This window comes from Mus caroli, chromosome 8 (assembly GCF_900094665.2).
Source record: "Mus caroli chromosome 8, CAROLI_EIJ_v1.1, whole genome shotgun sequence".
Classification (NCBI taxonomy): Eukaryota; Metazoa; Chordata; class Mammalia; order Rodentia; family Muridae; genus Mus; species Mus caroli.
In genome coordinates, this window is record NC_034577.1 from 113,972,115 (window position 1) to 113,989,850 (window position 17,736).

Genomic DNA, 17,736 nt, shown 5'->3' on the forward strand with positions numbered 1-17,736 from the left:
GTGTTCTCAGTTCCTGTGTGGACACTGTGTTCTCAGTTCCTGTGTGGACACTGTGTTCTTAGTTCCTGTATGGAGGCACTGCTGCTCTGCCACAGATCAAGTAAGGACCCAGCACAGTGCCCTGGAGCAAAAGCGACTCATCCTGTGTGGCTGTCTGGCCATGGGGAAACCCGATACTGCTTCTGTCACCATTGGGAAACCCCAGCATCAGGGTCCTCTCTAATCCACTTTCGTGCACTCTGAATTCCAAATCTTTGTTTTTATGAGGACATTCATTGTGTCCCCTCGAATACTTACTGTCGCCTCTGTCTGGAAGTACCCGTGTCAGCAGCATTATTGGGAGGAAGGAGTTAAGAATTGAGCCTCTGGTTATAAACGTACCTTCAAGCCCCCTTGACTTGCTATCTTTTCTAAGCTAGTGATGTGTTGCCTAGTGATCTGTCCCGCAGAAGCCACTCCGTGGACAACCATAGAGACCACACCCAGGTTCTCCCTCCACCTGATGCCATGCAGCCTACAGCTCTTAGTTCCCTGCAGCTCGCCAGACCTTGGCACCAGCATCTGTGCTGGCCCTTCCTGCCTTTGAAGGGCAAGGACACGCAGTGGCCTGGACAGAGTAGTTTTCTCGAGCCTCAGAAAAGGCGTGGACCGTGCTCTGGTGGCGGTGCTGACGGCAGACCTCAGCCCTGCCTGCCTCAGACTCTGCCATGAGCAGGACTGCTGAGCAGAGTGGGATCCAGTCATCCAAGTGCAGATGGGGGCCTGGGCTGCCAGTGCTTTGTGTGCTGCCATCTGAGCAGAGATGTCACTGCGAAAGCCTGCACTCTCTCTACCTGCCTGTCACCTGGGGACAGGCACCAGCTAGAGAGACTTATGGAGGCTGTCTGCAAGGCCAGGGTTGATGAAGGCTAAGCACATCCCCAGTGGCTTGGACTCCTCTGTCAGCATCGTCAGAGCTCAGAGCACGCTAGGATTGAGGTCTTGCCGGCTGTACGAAACCGCGAGCTGTAAGCAGCATGGAATCGGCAGAGGGAAACCCCGGGTGTGGCTTTATTAGTTACAGAGTTGTTGTATAGACAGAGTGTGAGGTAACACATCGCAAGCTTAGAGAGGACGGCACCTCCCAGAGCTTTGAGGGTGAGCCAGAACCTGGCACTCAGTCTTAACTCCTCTCTCCCAGTGCTGCCAATAGGTAGCCGGACCCTGGCACCCGTCATTGCCATGGGCTGTGACAGTCCCTCATGCTTATGCACTGTCCCCAAGTCCTGACAGCGAGGCAGGATATGCTGAGAGAGCAGACTGTGCCCAGCCGTGCCCGGCTGTGCCCTGATCTCTTTCCTCAAGAGAGAAAAGAGCAGCATGGGGCACAGCCCCAGATCAAGAACCCACATGTGCAGAATCCCTTGTCCCAAGGCCTCTCACCAGATCAAACTTAGAAACTCGGGGCCTGGGGCGAGGGTATGGAGCTTTGTAGTGGGCAGTATGGTATCTCCTGCAGGACCAAAAAGAGAAGCCATGTTCAGGGCAGGGCTGCGGCTAGCTGTGCTGCACCTTAGAGGGAGTGGAGGCCCAGGGAGCAGCATCAGAGAGCCTCCTGCTAGGACCCTCAGTGCAGGCTGCCACCTCACTGTCTCACGTGGAGACAAGCAACCTGATGCTTACAGCAGGAGATGCCGATGGAAGACAGGCTGAAAGACACAGCTGGACCCAGAGCTACAGCAGGAGTGGGAAAGACAAGTCCTGTATGCCCCATAGGTAGAGGGTCACTTAGGACCCAGGACAAGTCCTGTGTGCCCCATAGCCCACACTGGGTCCTTTCCCTTCAGTCAGTATTGTCCAAGGCCTGTCCTGGTCTAGGCTGAGGCTGCCCATCCAACTCTTCTGTCACCTGCCGTACACACAGCTGCCACACACGAGAGAACTCTCCAGGGCCAGTCCTTTCTCCAGGGCCAGCCTCTCCTTGTCTTCCGTGAATAAGCCCTGAGCTCGTCCAGGCCCATCCATCTTGTTTAATAGACTGGAGTGTGCCCTGCACTGCAAGTCCCAGGGACTAGCGGGGTGATGGATGGTGCCTTACCGTGTCGGGCCGCGTGATGTACGATGAAATATTTATGATTTATTCCAGGTAATAACCCACAGGGAGTGCAGGGAGCGTGTGAGCAGACAGGGAGGCCCCAGCACTGCTCTCAGGGCTGCTGCTGGCATCTGCATGCCTACACACAGCCGTAATCATGCAAATGTGCGTGCATGGACATGCACCCGCACTAATGCGCAAATACACACACCGCCGTGCTGGAAGAAGACTTGGCCGGAAATATAGCCCTGTGCTCCAGCCCGGGCCCTGCTCCTGGCACTGCCACCGTGTTTGTGGGGCATGACAAGCTCACCGGGCAGGCCCCATGCTCCTATGTGAAAGGAGCAAGTGAGACAGTTATTTCGTTTAGAGAAAAGGGCACTGTGGCTGTTTGGGGCTGGTGGGAGTCAAGGGCAGAAGAGCAGGAAGACATTTACCACAGAGCATCCCCATGTTGGAAAAGGAGCTGGAAATGACTGTCCTTTCATCCAGGACCCACCCACCGTGCAATGATAGAGGCTTGTGGATAGTGGTGGAACAGTGCGGGACAGTGCTCAGCACGTGTCTCTGTGAAGCAGAGGTCGGGGTCAAAGGCCACAAACTATTTGCTGCTCTCTTGAAAACGGTGCACCCTGTTTCTGATTGCTCTGACAGGAACATAGCCCAGAATCCAGTGGCCCCGTTGGTTCCCAGCCTGCCACTGCCACAGACTCTGGTGGGCTCCACCCCACTGCTGGCAGCAGGGCTGGGTGCCAGTGTCACAGGAATAGAGAATGGGAAAGGACACATGCCATTGGAGCTAGCCTCTACAGGAAGTGGACCTGGACAGTGGGAATGGTGGGACCTACATATGCATGCACGTGGTCCCCAGGGACTCCTGGGGTGACAGTCAGGAACACTGAAGTCTCCTGTGACCAGCTTGTCCAGAGCGATCACAGAAACAAACTCCTTTTCCAGGAGACACTGCCGTGTTCAAGGATGCTAGGTACTGGATCCGAGGGCGCACGTCCGTGGACATCATCAAGACTGGAGGCTATAAAGTCAGCGCCCTGGAGATCGAGCGGCACCTGCTGGCCCACCCCAGCATCGCCGGTGAGTGGATGGCTACCTCAGGCTTAGGGGAGCTCCGGCCCCAAATACAATGCCTCCTTCTCTACTCTGTCAAGGTTTGGGCTGTCAGGAACCTCCTCCACCTGCTACTAGGGCTCCTGTGAAATATGTCTATGTTCCCTCCGTCCCCTGCACACAGCAACAGAATGGCTATCCCAAGCTGCTCCCTGCTGCACTAGTGCAGCCTGCAGGCTTGGCCAGACCACACAGCTGCTCTGCAGACCAAGCAAGAGCAGGCCGAGCCCCTAGAGATGCTTCCCACTCCCCTGAGTGTCATCCCCACGGGTCTCACTCCAGGGGCTTGGGCACTGCAGCCAACGGTCATCAGGACCTTCCCAGGAGTCCCCAACCTGTTCTGCTGTCCTCAGATGTCGCTGTAATTGGAGTTCCCGATATGACATGGGGCCAGCGGGTCACAGCTGTGGTTGCTCTTCAAGAAGGACATTCACTGTCCCACAGGGATCTCAAGGAGTGGGCCAGGTAGGGCTAAAGGGACTGTCCTGGGTTCTAGCGCATCTAAGGGAACCAACCACCTTGGAATCGGGGACAGAAGGGCCTATCCTGGGGCGGGAGGGTGGGTGGACCATTCTAGATTCTGGACGTGGGGAGGGTGAAGCCAAGAAGCCAGCAGTGGGACCCGTGACTAGTTTTGTCTCTTCCCTCATTAAATGTAGACTTGGCAGTAGGAAGGGCCTCTGCTGCAAACCAAGTTGGGAGACAGTGATAGTCTGAGGCAGAAATGTGTGTTCCTGGGACAGAAGCAGATATTTTGGTATCAACTTATAAAGTCATTTCAAGGCTGAGGACCCCCCCCCCCAGCAAGTGCCTGACAATCCAGTGCCACACCAAGTACCCCTCCCCCCTTCCCTATCCTGCCAGACTTGCTCAGCCCGCCACAGGATGGCCTGGGCTTCGCAGCCCTGAGGACCGCCTGAGTGCCTCGAACTTTACTGTGGGGCCTCCCAAAGCCTGGGAGTGCCTGGGCCTGTGCCCACAGCTCCCTTCTTAACCCAGGGCAGGGACGGATGCTCCCTGGTTCCTGTAGATGCTTATTTTGGGGGTGGGGGGGTCGTGTTGAGACAGGGTCTCTCTGTAGCCCTGGCTGTCCTGGAACTCACTCTGTACACCTGGGTGGCCTCCAACTCAGAGATCCACCTGCCTCTGCTCCTCAAGTGCTGTGATTAAAGGTGTGTCCCACCACGGCCACCATACTGTACTGGCTGGCTTGCCCTATGTTGTTTGTGGTAGACTCCAGTTTCTTTCATCTTAGCCCCTGGTGATTGCCGATATCCTCCCAGAACTCTCAGGACAGGAGACTCTCGAAGCTTCCACTGTAAGGAGACCTTCAGGTTCCTTCTTTAGATCTGAGTTCCCTCCACTCCACTGTGTCTCCTCCCACCCCCCACCCCCACCCCCACCCCCACCCCACTTGCCTTCTCTTGGGTAGGACTATTTTTGGCTCGTCCAACGAGACTCCACACGCAGCAGGGGTCCTCGTTCATCAGGGCCACACAGCTGGGCAATTACTGATTCCCCTGGATTCGCAAAATCACAGTTGGAGCTCCATAGCTTAGCAGAGGCAACAGTCTGCTTGGCCGGTTGCTGCTTTGATTAAACAATTACTTTTTTGAGAAGAGAAACACAGGCATCCTCTGCTGAGAGCCAGTGTGGTTGTTGGATGGAGGTCCCACGTTGGCCTGAATCCCTCAAGCCATGGTCTATGTCCACAACTTGGTGGCTCCTGCACTCTGAGTGCTTCCCCCAGGGCCTGAGTCTGCCGCTGAAGTCAGGCTCCTTGCTTGGGTGTTCAGGCTCATGGTGACTGGAAGAAGACCTGAGAAGAGGGCCAAGGGTTAGAGCATTGGGGAGCTGGAGCTGTGTACAGGGGGACGGTGCAAGAAAGATCGCCAGGCACTGCCGAGCTGTCCTAAGACATTTTGTCCCCACAGTGAGTAGCCTCCCCACCAGTTGTTCTTGAGGTTAGGGATCTGAGGAGAGGCCCCCCACTTGAAACCACAGCCCTACCCAGTCCCAGGGAACAGTGTCTGAGCTCCCCGGTGCTCGTCCTGTGAGGACACCTGCAAGGCCATGTGGCCCAGTGATCATCACCCTGTGTGATGTCCAAGTCCATGCTTGGTGAATGCTGCTTGCTGCTGGCGACCCTGCTGCCTCAGGCCACAGGGCTGTGCTGTCCAGTTGCCATTGGAGAGGCGGGTGGGAAGGAGAGAGAGTAGAGCTCTCATCCTGAGGTTGCAGTCGGCTAATAGGAGTTCCAGAGAGAGACAGTGTCAGGAGAGAACACTAACAAAGAACCAGGTTTTCTCCATGTTGAGTGAAAGACAAGTGGCCACAGTAGCACAGGCCTGGAGCAAGTTCAAGGCCAGCCTGGGTGACCCTGGTGACCCAGATGAGAAAGAGGAGGTTTGGGAAGGAGCAAGAGAACCCAGGTGTCACTGTGTCCACCTGTGATATCCACCTTCTGGGAGGTACAGCGTGTACCTCACGGCAGCCCAGCGATTGTCAGGAGGTCTACACAGTCCCAAGTTGTCCTCCTTGTAGTTGGAAGAACCAGTGATGTGCATAAATTACCGGAACTAATATGAGAGCCAGGCTGAAGAGCTCTGTGTCTGTGGAGCTGAATCCCAGTTAAAAAACCACAAGGCAAATGCCAGGCCCAGAGCACCTCAGGGGACACTGCCCAAAGTGCATACAAGTCCATTCCCACTAGGAGGGACACTCCCACCTCACTTCATGGGACCCAAACCAGACAAGAAACTCAGACCAGTTTCCTGTCAGACAGACACAAAATGCTTAACCAAATGCTAGAAATTAGGTCCTATTCACAAAAGAGCCAACACATCCTGATCGTGTGGCACTTACACCAGAAACGGGAGGTTAAACATTGAGAAACCCAGCCGTGTGCGTGGGGTGTTTACAGAGTGAGAGCCCTGCTGTCAGTTCAGTAGACACGGAGCATGCATTTCTGGATGCTCATGTCACTTGCAGGGACTCTAGCAGTACCAGAGAAGGAACATTCCTGAGCTGAGGGAGGGGCTCTGAGGACCACTGCAGGTGAGACTGTTCAGGGGTTAGAACTCACTGCCACCTCTTCCCAGTCCCAGAAGTATAGTTCATCTGGAAGCTAATGTGTCTATTACTTATGATGGGGCTGCGAGTCCAGGCAGTGGGCAGGCTGTGCCTCTATCTGGAGCTATGTGTCAGCCAGTTGTACAGGTTTGTACTCAGTCCCCACATTACACTGCAGTGGACCTCCCTGTAAATCCTGCCCAGTTTAGTTTCTACACAGAGAAATACACAGGCCAGGTAAACTTAACAGGACAAGAGGAGAAAGATTGGGGGGGAGGGGTGCACCAGGAAGAATGGGAGCCACAAACTAGGAATAGGAGAGGCACTGGAATCCCTGTGGGAGACTCAAGAGGATCCCTTGGGATAAAGTCATAGGGAGTGAGGCGAGCCTATCCAGAACCAAGGGACACAGTCCAAGTGGTTAGAGGAGCAAGGCTCAAGGGCCACAGTGCCCCAGACAGCCCTGCTGGAAGGTCTGAGCAGTCACTGCAGCAAGAGAGCTGGTGAGCCAGGTTCAGGGAGGACAAAAGTGACATAGAAGGCCACGAGTCACTCAAGACTGAAAATTGTATCTACAGTTAAAACTGTACATACAGCCTGTGGACTCCTGGAGACTCCCTTCAAACCCTTGGGAAAGCCAAGGTTTCTCTGGTCTGAGGAACTTTGGGGCAGGCGGGGATTCTGCCCCAGGCTGTGCACATGATCTCTGGGTAGGTTGTCTGTGCAGCAGAGCAGGAGAACATCTGCAGGGCTCACATCCCTACCCCAGTGCCATCTGAGACTCAGAACAGGACCTGCAGTCTTTCCTACCAAAAGCAATGCCTCCCTCTCATTACATTCTGGTGGTGGCCTAGAAGCTACTTGTCGGTAGTTGACACCTGCAGGAGCCACTCTCCTGTGCCAGAGTCACCTTAGTGGGAATGGCAGCAGGCCAGCCTGTGGTCAGTTATCCCCAGGGCAAGAAGAAACCAGTCTGGATGAGGAGAGCAAAGGGCTCGCTTTCTTCCCCTGTCCCCTCCTCTCAGTGTCCTCACCCATGTCACTGCTGCCTCCAACATGACTTTGTAGGAAGCCAGAGAGAAGACAACAGTCCTGTTGCCATCTGTCACAGTCAGGGTGCAGCCACAATGGCTTCTGGGTATATCAGATGCCTACGTTTCACAATGGCTTCTGGGTATATCAGATGCCTACGTTTCCCGGGGTGGGGTGCTGTCCTCAGGCTGTGCTTGTCTCTGCAGAGGTGTCCTGGCCCCCTATGCTGTGCCCTCAGAGCTCCTGCTGCTGGAGGAGATCCCCCGGAACCAGATGGGCAAGGTGAATAAGAAGGAGCTGCTCACACAGTTGTACCCCTCAGGACAGAGGAGCCAGCCAGGCCAAGGCTAGAGAACCCCAAACACCCCAGCAGTCATGTGCTGTGGGCCTCGGATGGAACTCCCTCGCCCCCTGCAATCAGGTTGACCGGAAGCAAAACCTCTGGGGACGAATCACCAAGTGAGTCCCCCAACCCCAGGCTGATTGTCCAAGCCCAGGTGACCCTGACCACCGGCTGTGTCCTCAGTGGTCCTTGAGATCACTGCTGTGTGCCAGTCTCACAAGCACAGTAAGGACATGGCTGTGGCCAGCTCTCCAGTGCCCGGGGCTGCTGCCTCTCCTGAGGGCAGGTCCCAGAGAGTCAGAGGTAACAGTGAGAAGAGAGGTGAAATAAAGACACACGATGTATGTCGTGCTTGCTTCTCTGACTGTGACCTTTGAATTGTGTGTCTGCACACATACATTTCCTAGGCTGTCACAGCTCCCAGCCCACGTAGAACGACAAACAGCAGCACTGGGTGGAGCCTACAGCTCCCAGACCAGGATTCCTGCTGTTGGGACTATCTCCCTGGAACTGCTGTGTGTGTGGTAGAACACTTGAAGTCCTTGTAGCCTCATCCATGTCAGGTGAGGGCCATCCCCAAGTAGCCCTGAAGCTCCTCTTCCCTGACCTTGTCTCACCCCAGTTTGGGGTCTTTCTGGTCCTCTGTGCCTTCTTCTCAAACCTCTTCCTACTCAGCTTCCCTGGCCTCCATCTTCCAGCCCACAGACCTTACACGTCCTGCCAGCTCAGATCCTGGTTATGTGCCCTCAGGCCATGGGGAGAAACAGCACAGCGCTGGCTCGCTCTCTCTCTCTCTCTCTCCCTCTCCCTCTCCCTCTCTCTCTCTGGCCTCTGACATTGCCACAAGGCCTGGTAGAGCTCCAAGTGAGACTGGACGATTCATTGTTGGAAGGAAAATGCTCTGCCTCCAGAAACCAGGATGTGGAAGGAGCTGTCAGATATCTGGGCCTCCCAGAGCCATCCCCAGGGGCAGGATTCCCAGAGAATCCCAGTGCAGTCTGTGGGAGTGACCCTATGTGGCATCACCCTGTGTTGGGCCATCTTGCTCAAGAAAACACATCTGCTACTGGGCTCAAGACCCTGGACTCAGTGAAAAAAAGCCTCAGGAATGGTGGGAGGTAACTTCACCTGGAGCCCTTCCATAGCAGGTATCACAGGCCAGCCCAGACCTCAGTCCTTACGTTTCCAAAAGATATCCTCACAAGGTCACGGAAGGAGGCACCTGTGCTGTGCACACCTACTCTGTTGGCTCTTGGCCAATGCATCAAGGCCTTCACAGGGAAGCCTCCTGCTCCTGGGAGACGGAGAGCAACCAGGCACTCTCCTGGTGAACTGAGCCTGAGAAGACAGCAGGGCACTGCCCATATGGCCCAGCATAGTGAAAGATAAGATGCCCTGGGGCCATCATATAGACCTAAAGCTGGAGCCACACTAGCTCAGATAGCCATGCAGAGTGGAGAGTAATGTCAGCCTAGCCACAGGAGATCTGTACACACACACACACACACACGTCTCTTGCCATTCTCTGTATGGTGTTCTCAAGGCCACTGTGGTTTGACTGTTTCTAGACAAGACATCACTTGCCAGAATGGGGAACATCCATTGATCCATTGTCACACTTGTCACGTTCCTGTGGGTGCAGTACTGGTGGCTCATGGACGGCCCTTGTAGAACCTTCCAACACCCAAGAAGACTCACTTCCCCGATGTCTGGGACTCTGGCCCTCAGTGTTGGTCCCTGTAATTGTTTCCCCATTGTAGCTGTGAGCAGGAGGTCAGAGCCACCTCCACAGGCCCTGGTAGAGCCGACTGCCCTTACTAACATCCACCATGCGGTCAATTTAGCTCAGCAAATAGATCGATATCAAATTATCCCGATTCACCTTCATAACTCTTAAGCGAGCAATAGCAGAGGGGAGACAGGGTCACTGGAAATAAATAGCCGTGAAAGGCCTTCGTGATCTATCACCTGAAGACAGTCGCAGCATCCCATGCCAGCTGCTGACACGATCGTTAATAAAGCCCAGGAAAGCGCTGTCAGCTACAGTGAAGGATAGCCACAGGTCATGCACGGGGACCTGCCTCACACTGGCAGGCAGGGAACAAGATGCACTGTTTGTTCCCTGCGCCCTTCTCAGAGGTGGCAGTGAGTACTACCCAGGCAGAGATGCTGCGTGCTCCTGTCTGTGGGTGCTTTTTACACATTGAGGGGGGCACCTCTGGCCTGCGAATGAAACAACCGAAAGTTGGAGGGAGTGGCTGTTTTAATCCGAGAGAGAAGACTGTGGTGTAGACTGCACTCACTGCTCAGGTCCAGAGCCCTTGGCCTCCGTCTGTCCTCGCCACCTCTCCCATCTCCATCCCATCTGCCTAGGGTATTTTTGTGTGATCAGAGGTCGGTATGTGAGCTCCCATGGAACTGCTGTGTACATACGTGGTACACATGGACAACCGCCTCTGAAAAGTGAGCCCGTGTAGGCGAGGATAATATCTCTGCACACTCACAAGTGACCATGTTTGTGTGCAGGCTTGTAAAAGGGACTTTCCTGAGGAATGTGGGTGTCACGTGGAGTGCTCGGGCTCAGACCAGGCTCAGCTGGGTCAGCCGCATCTGTATGTCCCATCTTTGGTGACCCTTCTGAAGCACAAGGAGGTCATTGACAAGGTCAATGACAGGTTGATCAGGTAAGGGTGAGATAGACCATTAAGTATCCTTCATCCCAGACTATCAGACACCCCCACACACACCAGTTAAAAACCAGCAACAACCAGCTGCCACACCATCAGAGCCTAAAGCACCTGCTTGAACAGGAATGAGCTACTCTTTAAAAAGGGACAGCACGCCATCAGGCTGGCTGGTTGTGCACACATGCCACCAGGCACACACATGCATTGAACATACATAAAACATATGTACACATGGCTGTCAAGACAACACGATTCTGGTCTCAGAAATGCCTCCCTCAGTGAAATGTCAGTTGTCTCAGAGGCTCCAGCGGCCAATGTCAGCCTGAGCAGTGTTAGATGCTCTGGAAGAAAGGGCATGGGGCCCTGCAATTCCTGCTAGGCCACTGGGTTCACAAAGCATCACCAGGTCTGCATTCGCCCTGCATGTGACACCTGCTCCTTCCCAGGGCAGCGAGCCTGACCAGTGCAGAGGGAAATCATCTTTAAAAGCTGTTTTAAGCATTGTGGGAGGACAGGAGACGCCCTCTCCCCCAACAGACACAAGTTTATTGAGTAGGAGGTTCATGCTATGTTTGCCTTGGTCATCTTCAAGAAGTGAAACCCGTGGGGCTGGAGAGATGGCTCAGTGGTTGAGAGCACAGGTTCAATTCCCAACGCCACATGACAGCTCACAGCTATCTGTAACTCCATTTCTACGGGATACAACGCTGTCTTCTGGCTTTTTTGGGCACCAGGCATTCATATATGTTGTGCACAGACATACATGCAGGCCAAACGCTCATTTAAAAAATATGTGAGCTAAAAATGAGACCCAGAGTTTGCTCACCAACTGGGTCTGCAGGTGGACCTTTCTTGACATCAGCTGCACCTCCACCCGGGAGCAGACAGCTGCTGTCCTCGGTGCTCACAGACTGTGAGCCCACCCCTGAGCACTCTCTACTCTTCTGAGATGAGTTCACCGCCACAGGGAAGGGGTTCCTCCATACCTGAGTTCCAGCATGCCTTTGTAAAAGCAAGGTTCTCCACGACCTCCAGGAGAAAGTTGAGGAATTAGTGGACTGAGAGGACGTCTAAATCCAAGTGAGAATTCGAGATGCTGGACACTCAAGGATGAATTACAAGTAATGAATATGAAAGACAGTTGGCATCCAATGTTCTTATAGGACTGTAGCCTCAGAGGGTTGTTTGGGAATGCAGGAAGGACCACTGGAGCATTTGTGCAGATGAAAGCCCTTGAAGCCCAAGGTGTCTGAGGCGTGTCTCAGTGGGCAGAGTGCATGTCTGCCATACACAGAGTCCCGGATGTGATCCACCTTGCAATGTAAAGCCAGACATGTGTGGTGGTGTATGTACACCTGTAATTCCAGCACTCAGGGGTGGAGGCAGGAGCATTGTCATGAGTTCAAGGCCAGCAGACTCTGTCTTAAAGGGGTGGGGGGAGTTGCTGGAGAGATGGCTCAGTGGTTAAGAACCCTGACTGCTCTTCCAAAGGTCCTGAGTTCAACTCCCAGCAACCACATGGTGGCTCACAACCATCTGCAGTGTGGTCTGACGCCCCCTTCTGGTGTGTCTGAAGACAACTACAGTGTACTCACATACATAAAATAAGTAAATCGTTTTAAAGGGGGAGGGGGAGGAAAGAAAGAGAAAAATAATCCTAACTGATTTTATTGTACCTTAAAATTAAAGATATGAAAACAAAGCTGGTCGCAGTGGTGGTGGCACTGGGCAGTGGCACCAGTAGTGTACTCCTTTAAATTCAGCACTGGGGGGCAGGGGGGACAGAGGCAGAAGGATCTCTGTTAGTTGGAGGCTAGCCTGCAAGTTCCAGAACAACCAGGTCATAGACTTTGTCTTAAACAAATATGTGTGTGTGTGTGTGTTCCATTATAGATAGATAGATAGATAGATAGATAGATAGATAGATAGATAGATAGATAGATAGATAGTATTCCTATAATTTATCATTGTAACCTAGGTATTTATTCTGCTTGTTCCTATTTATAATTGTGGGTTTTTGTAGCATGGATGTGGTTGGGTTCATTCTAATTAGAAACTTCACAGATTCATTGTTTAGATAAATGAACAAATAAATATGCAATGAATATATGTATATATGTGTGTATGTATAGATATAAAGCATACATAATTTTTTTTAAATGTTCCCCTACGGAAGCCCACTACTTTGTAAGCTGATTTAAGTATATAATTTGGGGCTGGAGAGGTGAGGGCAGTTAAGGGCACTTGTTCTTCCAGAGGACCCAGCTTCAGTTCCCAGCATCCACATGACGGACGGCTCACAAGCATCTGTATCTCCAGTTCCAGGGGATTGGATGCCCTCTTCTGACCTCTGTAGGCACCAGACGTATGTGTGTAGTCCACATACCCACATGCAGGCAAAACAGCCAGACACACAATGACTCTCTAAGACTAGCCAATTGAATAAGCTGAATAAGCCTGTGAGGTTAGACCCTGACAACACGGACAAGGCTATCCGTCATTTACTCTTAGCTCACTCTTCCAGGGACGCCCTCTCCACCAAGACGCAGGTTTGCTCTGTCCGGACAGTTCTGTTGGAGTAGTGGTCTCTGTTCTTTCCAGCCTTGAACGTTATTTCTAACAAAGCTTCTCTAAACAGAAACTTGTCTAGGATTTGTACTGGAGCTGCAGGGTTTATCTGTTAACTTGGATAAATCTGACCCTGCAAGAGCACACCCTGGAACCCACCTTTCCTACTTTCTTCTGAGTGGTTCCTGTCTTTGGTGAGATTTGATCTCCGATGTCAGTAGCTTCTGGTGGACCCTGGGTGAGATGGTTTTGTCTTTCATTTTAAAATTGCTTACTGGGGTTCTCGGGGGTGGCTGGCATTCGTCCCCAAGCCTCCAAGCCTGGGTCCCTCCCTGGTTTCTTTTCTGAACTGTCCAGAGTTTCCTCGTTCATTCCCTAAGAAAATAAAACCCCGAGGCTCCTTCCTCCTGCCCACCTACCCCCCCCCAGGGTCCCAGGCAGGACCCTGGCCGTTCTACCACACCCCCTGAGCAAGCACTGACTTGTGCTCACCATTAAGTTGATTGTACTCTTGGGGACTTCCTGTTGCAGACCCTCCTGCTCCTGAAACCGTTGGCTATACAGGACCACAGTTTTGTGTGTGTGTGTGTGTGTGTGTGTGTGTGTGTGTGTGTGAGAACAGCTTCCTGTCAGATCTGACTGTGACTCTGCCAGGCCCTATTTCCAATCCTAAAACCCAGAAGGCTCTGAAAATCAGCGTGGTTTGGGTTTTGTTTTAGTGTTTTTGTTTCCTGCAGACTCTTTCCCAAAGAAAGCTGAGCTGAACGCCTGGGGCTCCATCTGGTCCTGGACCCCACTTGGTGCGAAGCTTTGCAAGTCTTGCTGGGAGCTACAGTATGTTGGCTCTGGAAACAACCCCAGACCCTGTTGGGTGTCACATACCAGGTGTCTCCGTGCCTCTGAGACAGCTGAAAGTTAAGAATCTGACACACTTCGTCTTGCCCTGGGTTTTGGATGCAGGATGCAGAATTACCTTTAATCTGCGATTTTGCAGGGTAGTAAACTGGTCTCTGAAACCTCATGACCTCCGAGCTGGGAAGGAGGAGGGGCGGGGTGCCTGGCTCCAGATTCCATTTCCTAAAGGTTAGAGGCTTACTTAGAATTACACTTGAGCATGAATGGGTCTCATGCAGGTTTTGGATTTTCAAGCACAAGGTAGCTCAGGCCTCTCTGTCTGTCTGTGTGCCCTGTGTACCTTCCTCAGTCCTGCAGAAGTGTTCGGGCGGCTGATCTGTGGGCCCACCCTTCAAGATGTGTTCAGCGTCCCTCCTGAGAGCCCAAGCTGAGCTTGTGCCTGCCAAACTTCCCTCTGGCTTCCAACCTTTGAGACAAAGTCCTCTGCTCTAAGAGAACACGTTCTGTCAGGTTGGCAATGAACCTGCAGGACAGCAGTGCCAATGTCTAAGCGTAATCCTAATGACCACCACAGAGTCTGCACGGCTTTTTCTCAGCAGCTTGGCAGCCCTGAGATCCTGGCCCTCGTGGACCGCTGCATGTTTGAATGGGTGTTACTAACACCTTCTCCATCCACTGCGCTGCTGGTCCGACGTCTGGGTTGGCATTTTGTCCATCTTTGTAAGTCTCTCCCCACTTCCTGCATGGCTTCATTCAGCAACACTTTTGTGGTTTTAATTCAACATGATAAGATTAACCTATCTAATGTGATTACCAATGAATGTAGACCACGTGTCTTGTGTGCTGGCTGCCCATTGGGCTTCCTTTGTGGCATTAACCTCTGCATTTTTTTTCCTCTCAGCTTATCTAGAAACTATAACTCAAGCTTATATTCTTTAACAAGTGCCTTGAAGTTTTCTAATTGCATATTTAGCATAAAGCTGACCATGTCTTCTCTTGACTATCAGTTGTTCACTGAATGGATCCTCGTGGGCAGACTTGACTTTTTACGGGGTGCCCCTCTGCTGTCTTGGTGCCCCTCTGCTGTCGGGTGCTCCTGTGCTGTCTGTCGGGTGCCCCTCTGCTGTCGGGTGCCCCTCTGTCTCTGATGTTTTGGTTCCTGAACTGCTTCTGGTTTTCGAGACGGGGGTCTCACGATGTAGCCAGGCTGGCCTTGAACTCTGCTACCATGCTTCTCACCACGGTGACAGCAGACTCCTCCTCAGGACTGTAAGCCAGCCTCCGTTAAGTGCTTTCCTGTAGAGTTGATGCAGTCATGGTGTCTCCTCATGGCAGCAGAAACTCTAACAAGACACTACACGTGACAGCGCCAAACCTAGAAAGGCCAGCTGCCCACAGGAGAGCAAGAGGCAGACATTGACCAAGGCAAGTAGCCTGGGGGCAGATTCCTGTGCTGTGTGAGGAATGAGGGAGGAGTCCAGAACATTCTACCTGTATGGAGGGTCTGGATACAGAGCTTTGGAAAGAAAAGTGACTTGTTGGTGGGAGGTGGCCGGCAGGTGGGCGGTGTGCCTGACAACCATCTAAAGTGAGCAGGGCCACGTATCAAGGAGTGAGCAGCCCAGGCAGGTGTGCACACTGGCATTCCTACCAGAGACGGTGGTTCAGCGGATTTCCTCACCAGACCCCAGCACCAGCCACATCCTTGGCCTGTCTCTGTGATCTCATGGCCACACCCACCTCAGCCTGGAACCCTGGACCTGGCTGGAGGTTCCCATGTTGCTCTGTGTGAACTCCCTTCCTGGAATCTGCTGGCCCGTGTCTGATTGTGCCCCTGGGACACAATGTCCCCCATCGTCCTCTTGGATTCAGCCTTTCTCCTGAGCTCTGTGGCTAAAAAGGACACACGGGTGGCCCCCCTCTTTTCAAGCTGTGAGGCCATCCCAGGAGTCCCTGGAGGAGGCCAGCTGGAAAGCACCCGGACTGGGGGTAGGGGAGGCAGTGACATCTCATCAGCCAAATGGGTTCGATTCCATTGACTGATTCTATCTGAATGGTCATTAATGTGATTTATTTGCCTGTTTCAGATTCTTCACTCCCAAATTTGTCACCAACCCTCTTGGTATTGACTGGAAGAGAACAGTCCTAGTACAGAATGGAGTGGGAACAGGGCTCTCTAGCTCGGCTCCGCGCCTCCCCCCACCCCCCCCCACACGCCCCTGTTCTTTACTCTCAGAGCAGCTGGACTGGAAAGGGCAGGAAAACAGAGGAAGGGACCGTGCCTAACCCCCAGCCTTTCCACCCAGCTCTTTCTTTAGCAGACAAGTTCTCTCCTCCCTCAACCCCAGCTGTGCCCTGGTCACCCCAGGGGAAGCCAACACTGAACTTTCCTGACAGCAGCAGACACTTACAGAAGTCACTGTGGAACATCCTGGCGTTAGAGACTCAGGATACCAAGCTCTCAGCTGCTGCTCCAGTGCCCTGCCTGGTGCCCTGCTCCCTGCCATGCTTGTTGATGGACTCCTATCTTAAACCCTAAGCCCCGAATAAACCCTTCTGTTAAGAAAACATAACCACCCCAGGACACCCTCTGCCCCAGGTCCCCTGTCAGTGCTCCAGCTGCCTCTAGCTCTTGACTGTGCAGACCCCATGAGATCCAGTGGCCTGTGGACACGGCCCTTGTCATGGCCAACACACTAATTAGATTGGGAACCACAGGAGCAGCGGCTCGGCTGCACCCCATGGTGTCCCCAGTTCTAGGTCCTATTCTTGCCCCTCTGAACCTGACTCAAGGATCTCAGCTCACCCAGTCTTCTCCCAGGAAGTCACCAGAACCAATCAATTCCGGGTGAACCAAGGAGTGTAGGTAAGTACCTGCCTTCTGCACCCCCGCCCTCTATAACCCTGCATCTCTGCCCTCTGCATCCCTGCCCTCTGCATCTCTGCCCTCTGCATCCCCTGCCCTCTTCCTCTCTTCCTTGACTCCAGCATGAGGCTGAGGGGATGAAGGACAGAGTGGTTTATAAGGGAGGGAAGGCCCTGGAGTGAGGACAGTGGGCAGGCACTCCAAGTTGAAATGGCCCCACCACTACACAGCTATGCATCAGTAAGACCTGTAGTTCACTGGGGATGGGCTTTTGTGAAGTGAGGCAGGCCCCCTCTGCTAAGGGCCAGACTCACAGCCCCTGGCTCTGCTTGCTGGGAAGAAGCCATCCACCTCCCACCTGCCTTTCTGGATCTGGTCTAAGATGACTCACCTGTCCCCAGGGAGGGTGGCCTGGTTTCTCACCCAAGCGCAGCCCCCACAGGCCACAGCTGGAAGGGGTTGGGGAGTGAAGAGGCAGCCGCCTCTCCTGGTGATCGCTTTCACTGTGGTGGGCTGTCCCATCAAACGCAGCCTGGAGGCAGCTGGTCAAAGGAAAGTCACCTTAAAACTATGTCCCGCCGGGCAGTGGTGGCGCACACCTTTAGTCTCAGCACTTGGGAGGCACAGGCAGGTGGATTTCTGAGTTGGAGGCCAGCCTGGTCTACAGAGTGAGTTCCAGGACAGCCAGGGCTACACAGAGAAACCCTGTCTCGAAAAACAAACAAACAAACAAAACTATGTCCCTTAGCCAAGTGGTGGTAGCACACACCTTTAGTCCAACCACCCAGAAGCAGAGGCAGGAGGATCTCTGAATTTGAGGCCAAACTGGACTACAGAGAGCATTCCAGGACAGCCAGGGCTACACAGGGAAAGTGTGCCACCCCCGCCATCCCAACAAAACAAAACAAAAACCTGTGTCTCTTTGGAGGCCAACCCTGCTCACCAGACACCTCTGACCTGGCTCACGGTTTGTTTGCTTGCCTGCACTGGCTTCCAGATCTCTCTCTCTCACACACACACACATCCTGTTGCCACATTACAGTTAGATCACAGTAAGACAGGGGACTGACCTACACGGCCAGGTTACCTGTGTCAGAAGAAAGACTCTGGGCTG

The 17,736-nt window shown here is 53.3% G+C and overlaps 1 protein-coding gene across 2 annotated transcripts in view; it reads left to right on the forward strand.

The window, feature by feature from the left end:
* Acsf3 (acyl-CoA synthetase family member 3) overlaps positions 1-8,016 on the forward strand; it is a 40,437-nt gene extending 32,421 nt beyond the window's left edge. The window contains exons 8-10 of one of the 2 annotated variants that reach the window (XM_021169909.1): positions 3,032-3,166; positions 3,553-3,664; positions 7,510-8,016. In XM_021169909.1, the coding sequence (XP_021025568.1) occupies positions 3,032-3,166; positions 3,553-3,664; positions 7,510-7,654 (392 nt within the window). In that variant the 3' untranslated portion in view covers positions 7,655-8,016. The remainder of the gene's footprint in view (positions 1-3,031; positions 3,167-3,552; positions 3,665-7,509) is intronic. The other variant, XM_021169908.2, reaches the window with a different exon arrangement.
* The last annotated feature ends 9,720 nt before the right edge of the window (positions 8,017-17,736 follow it).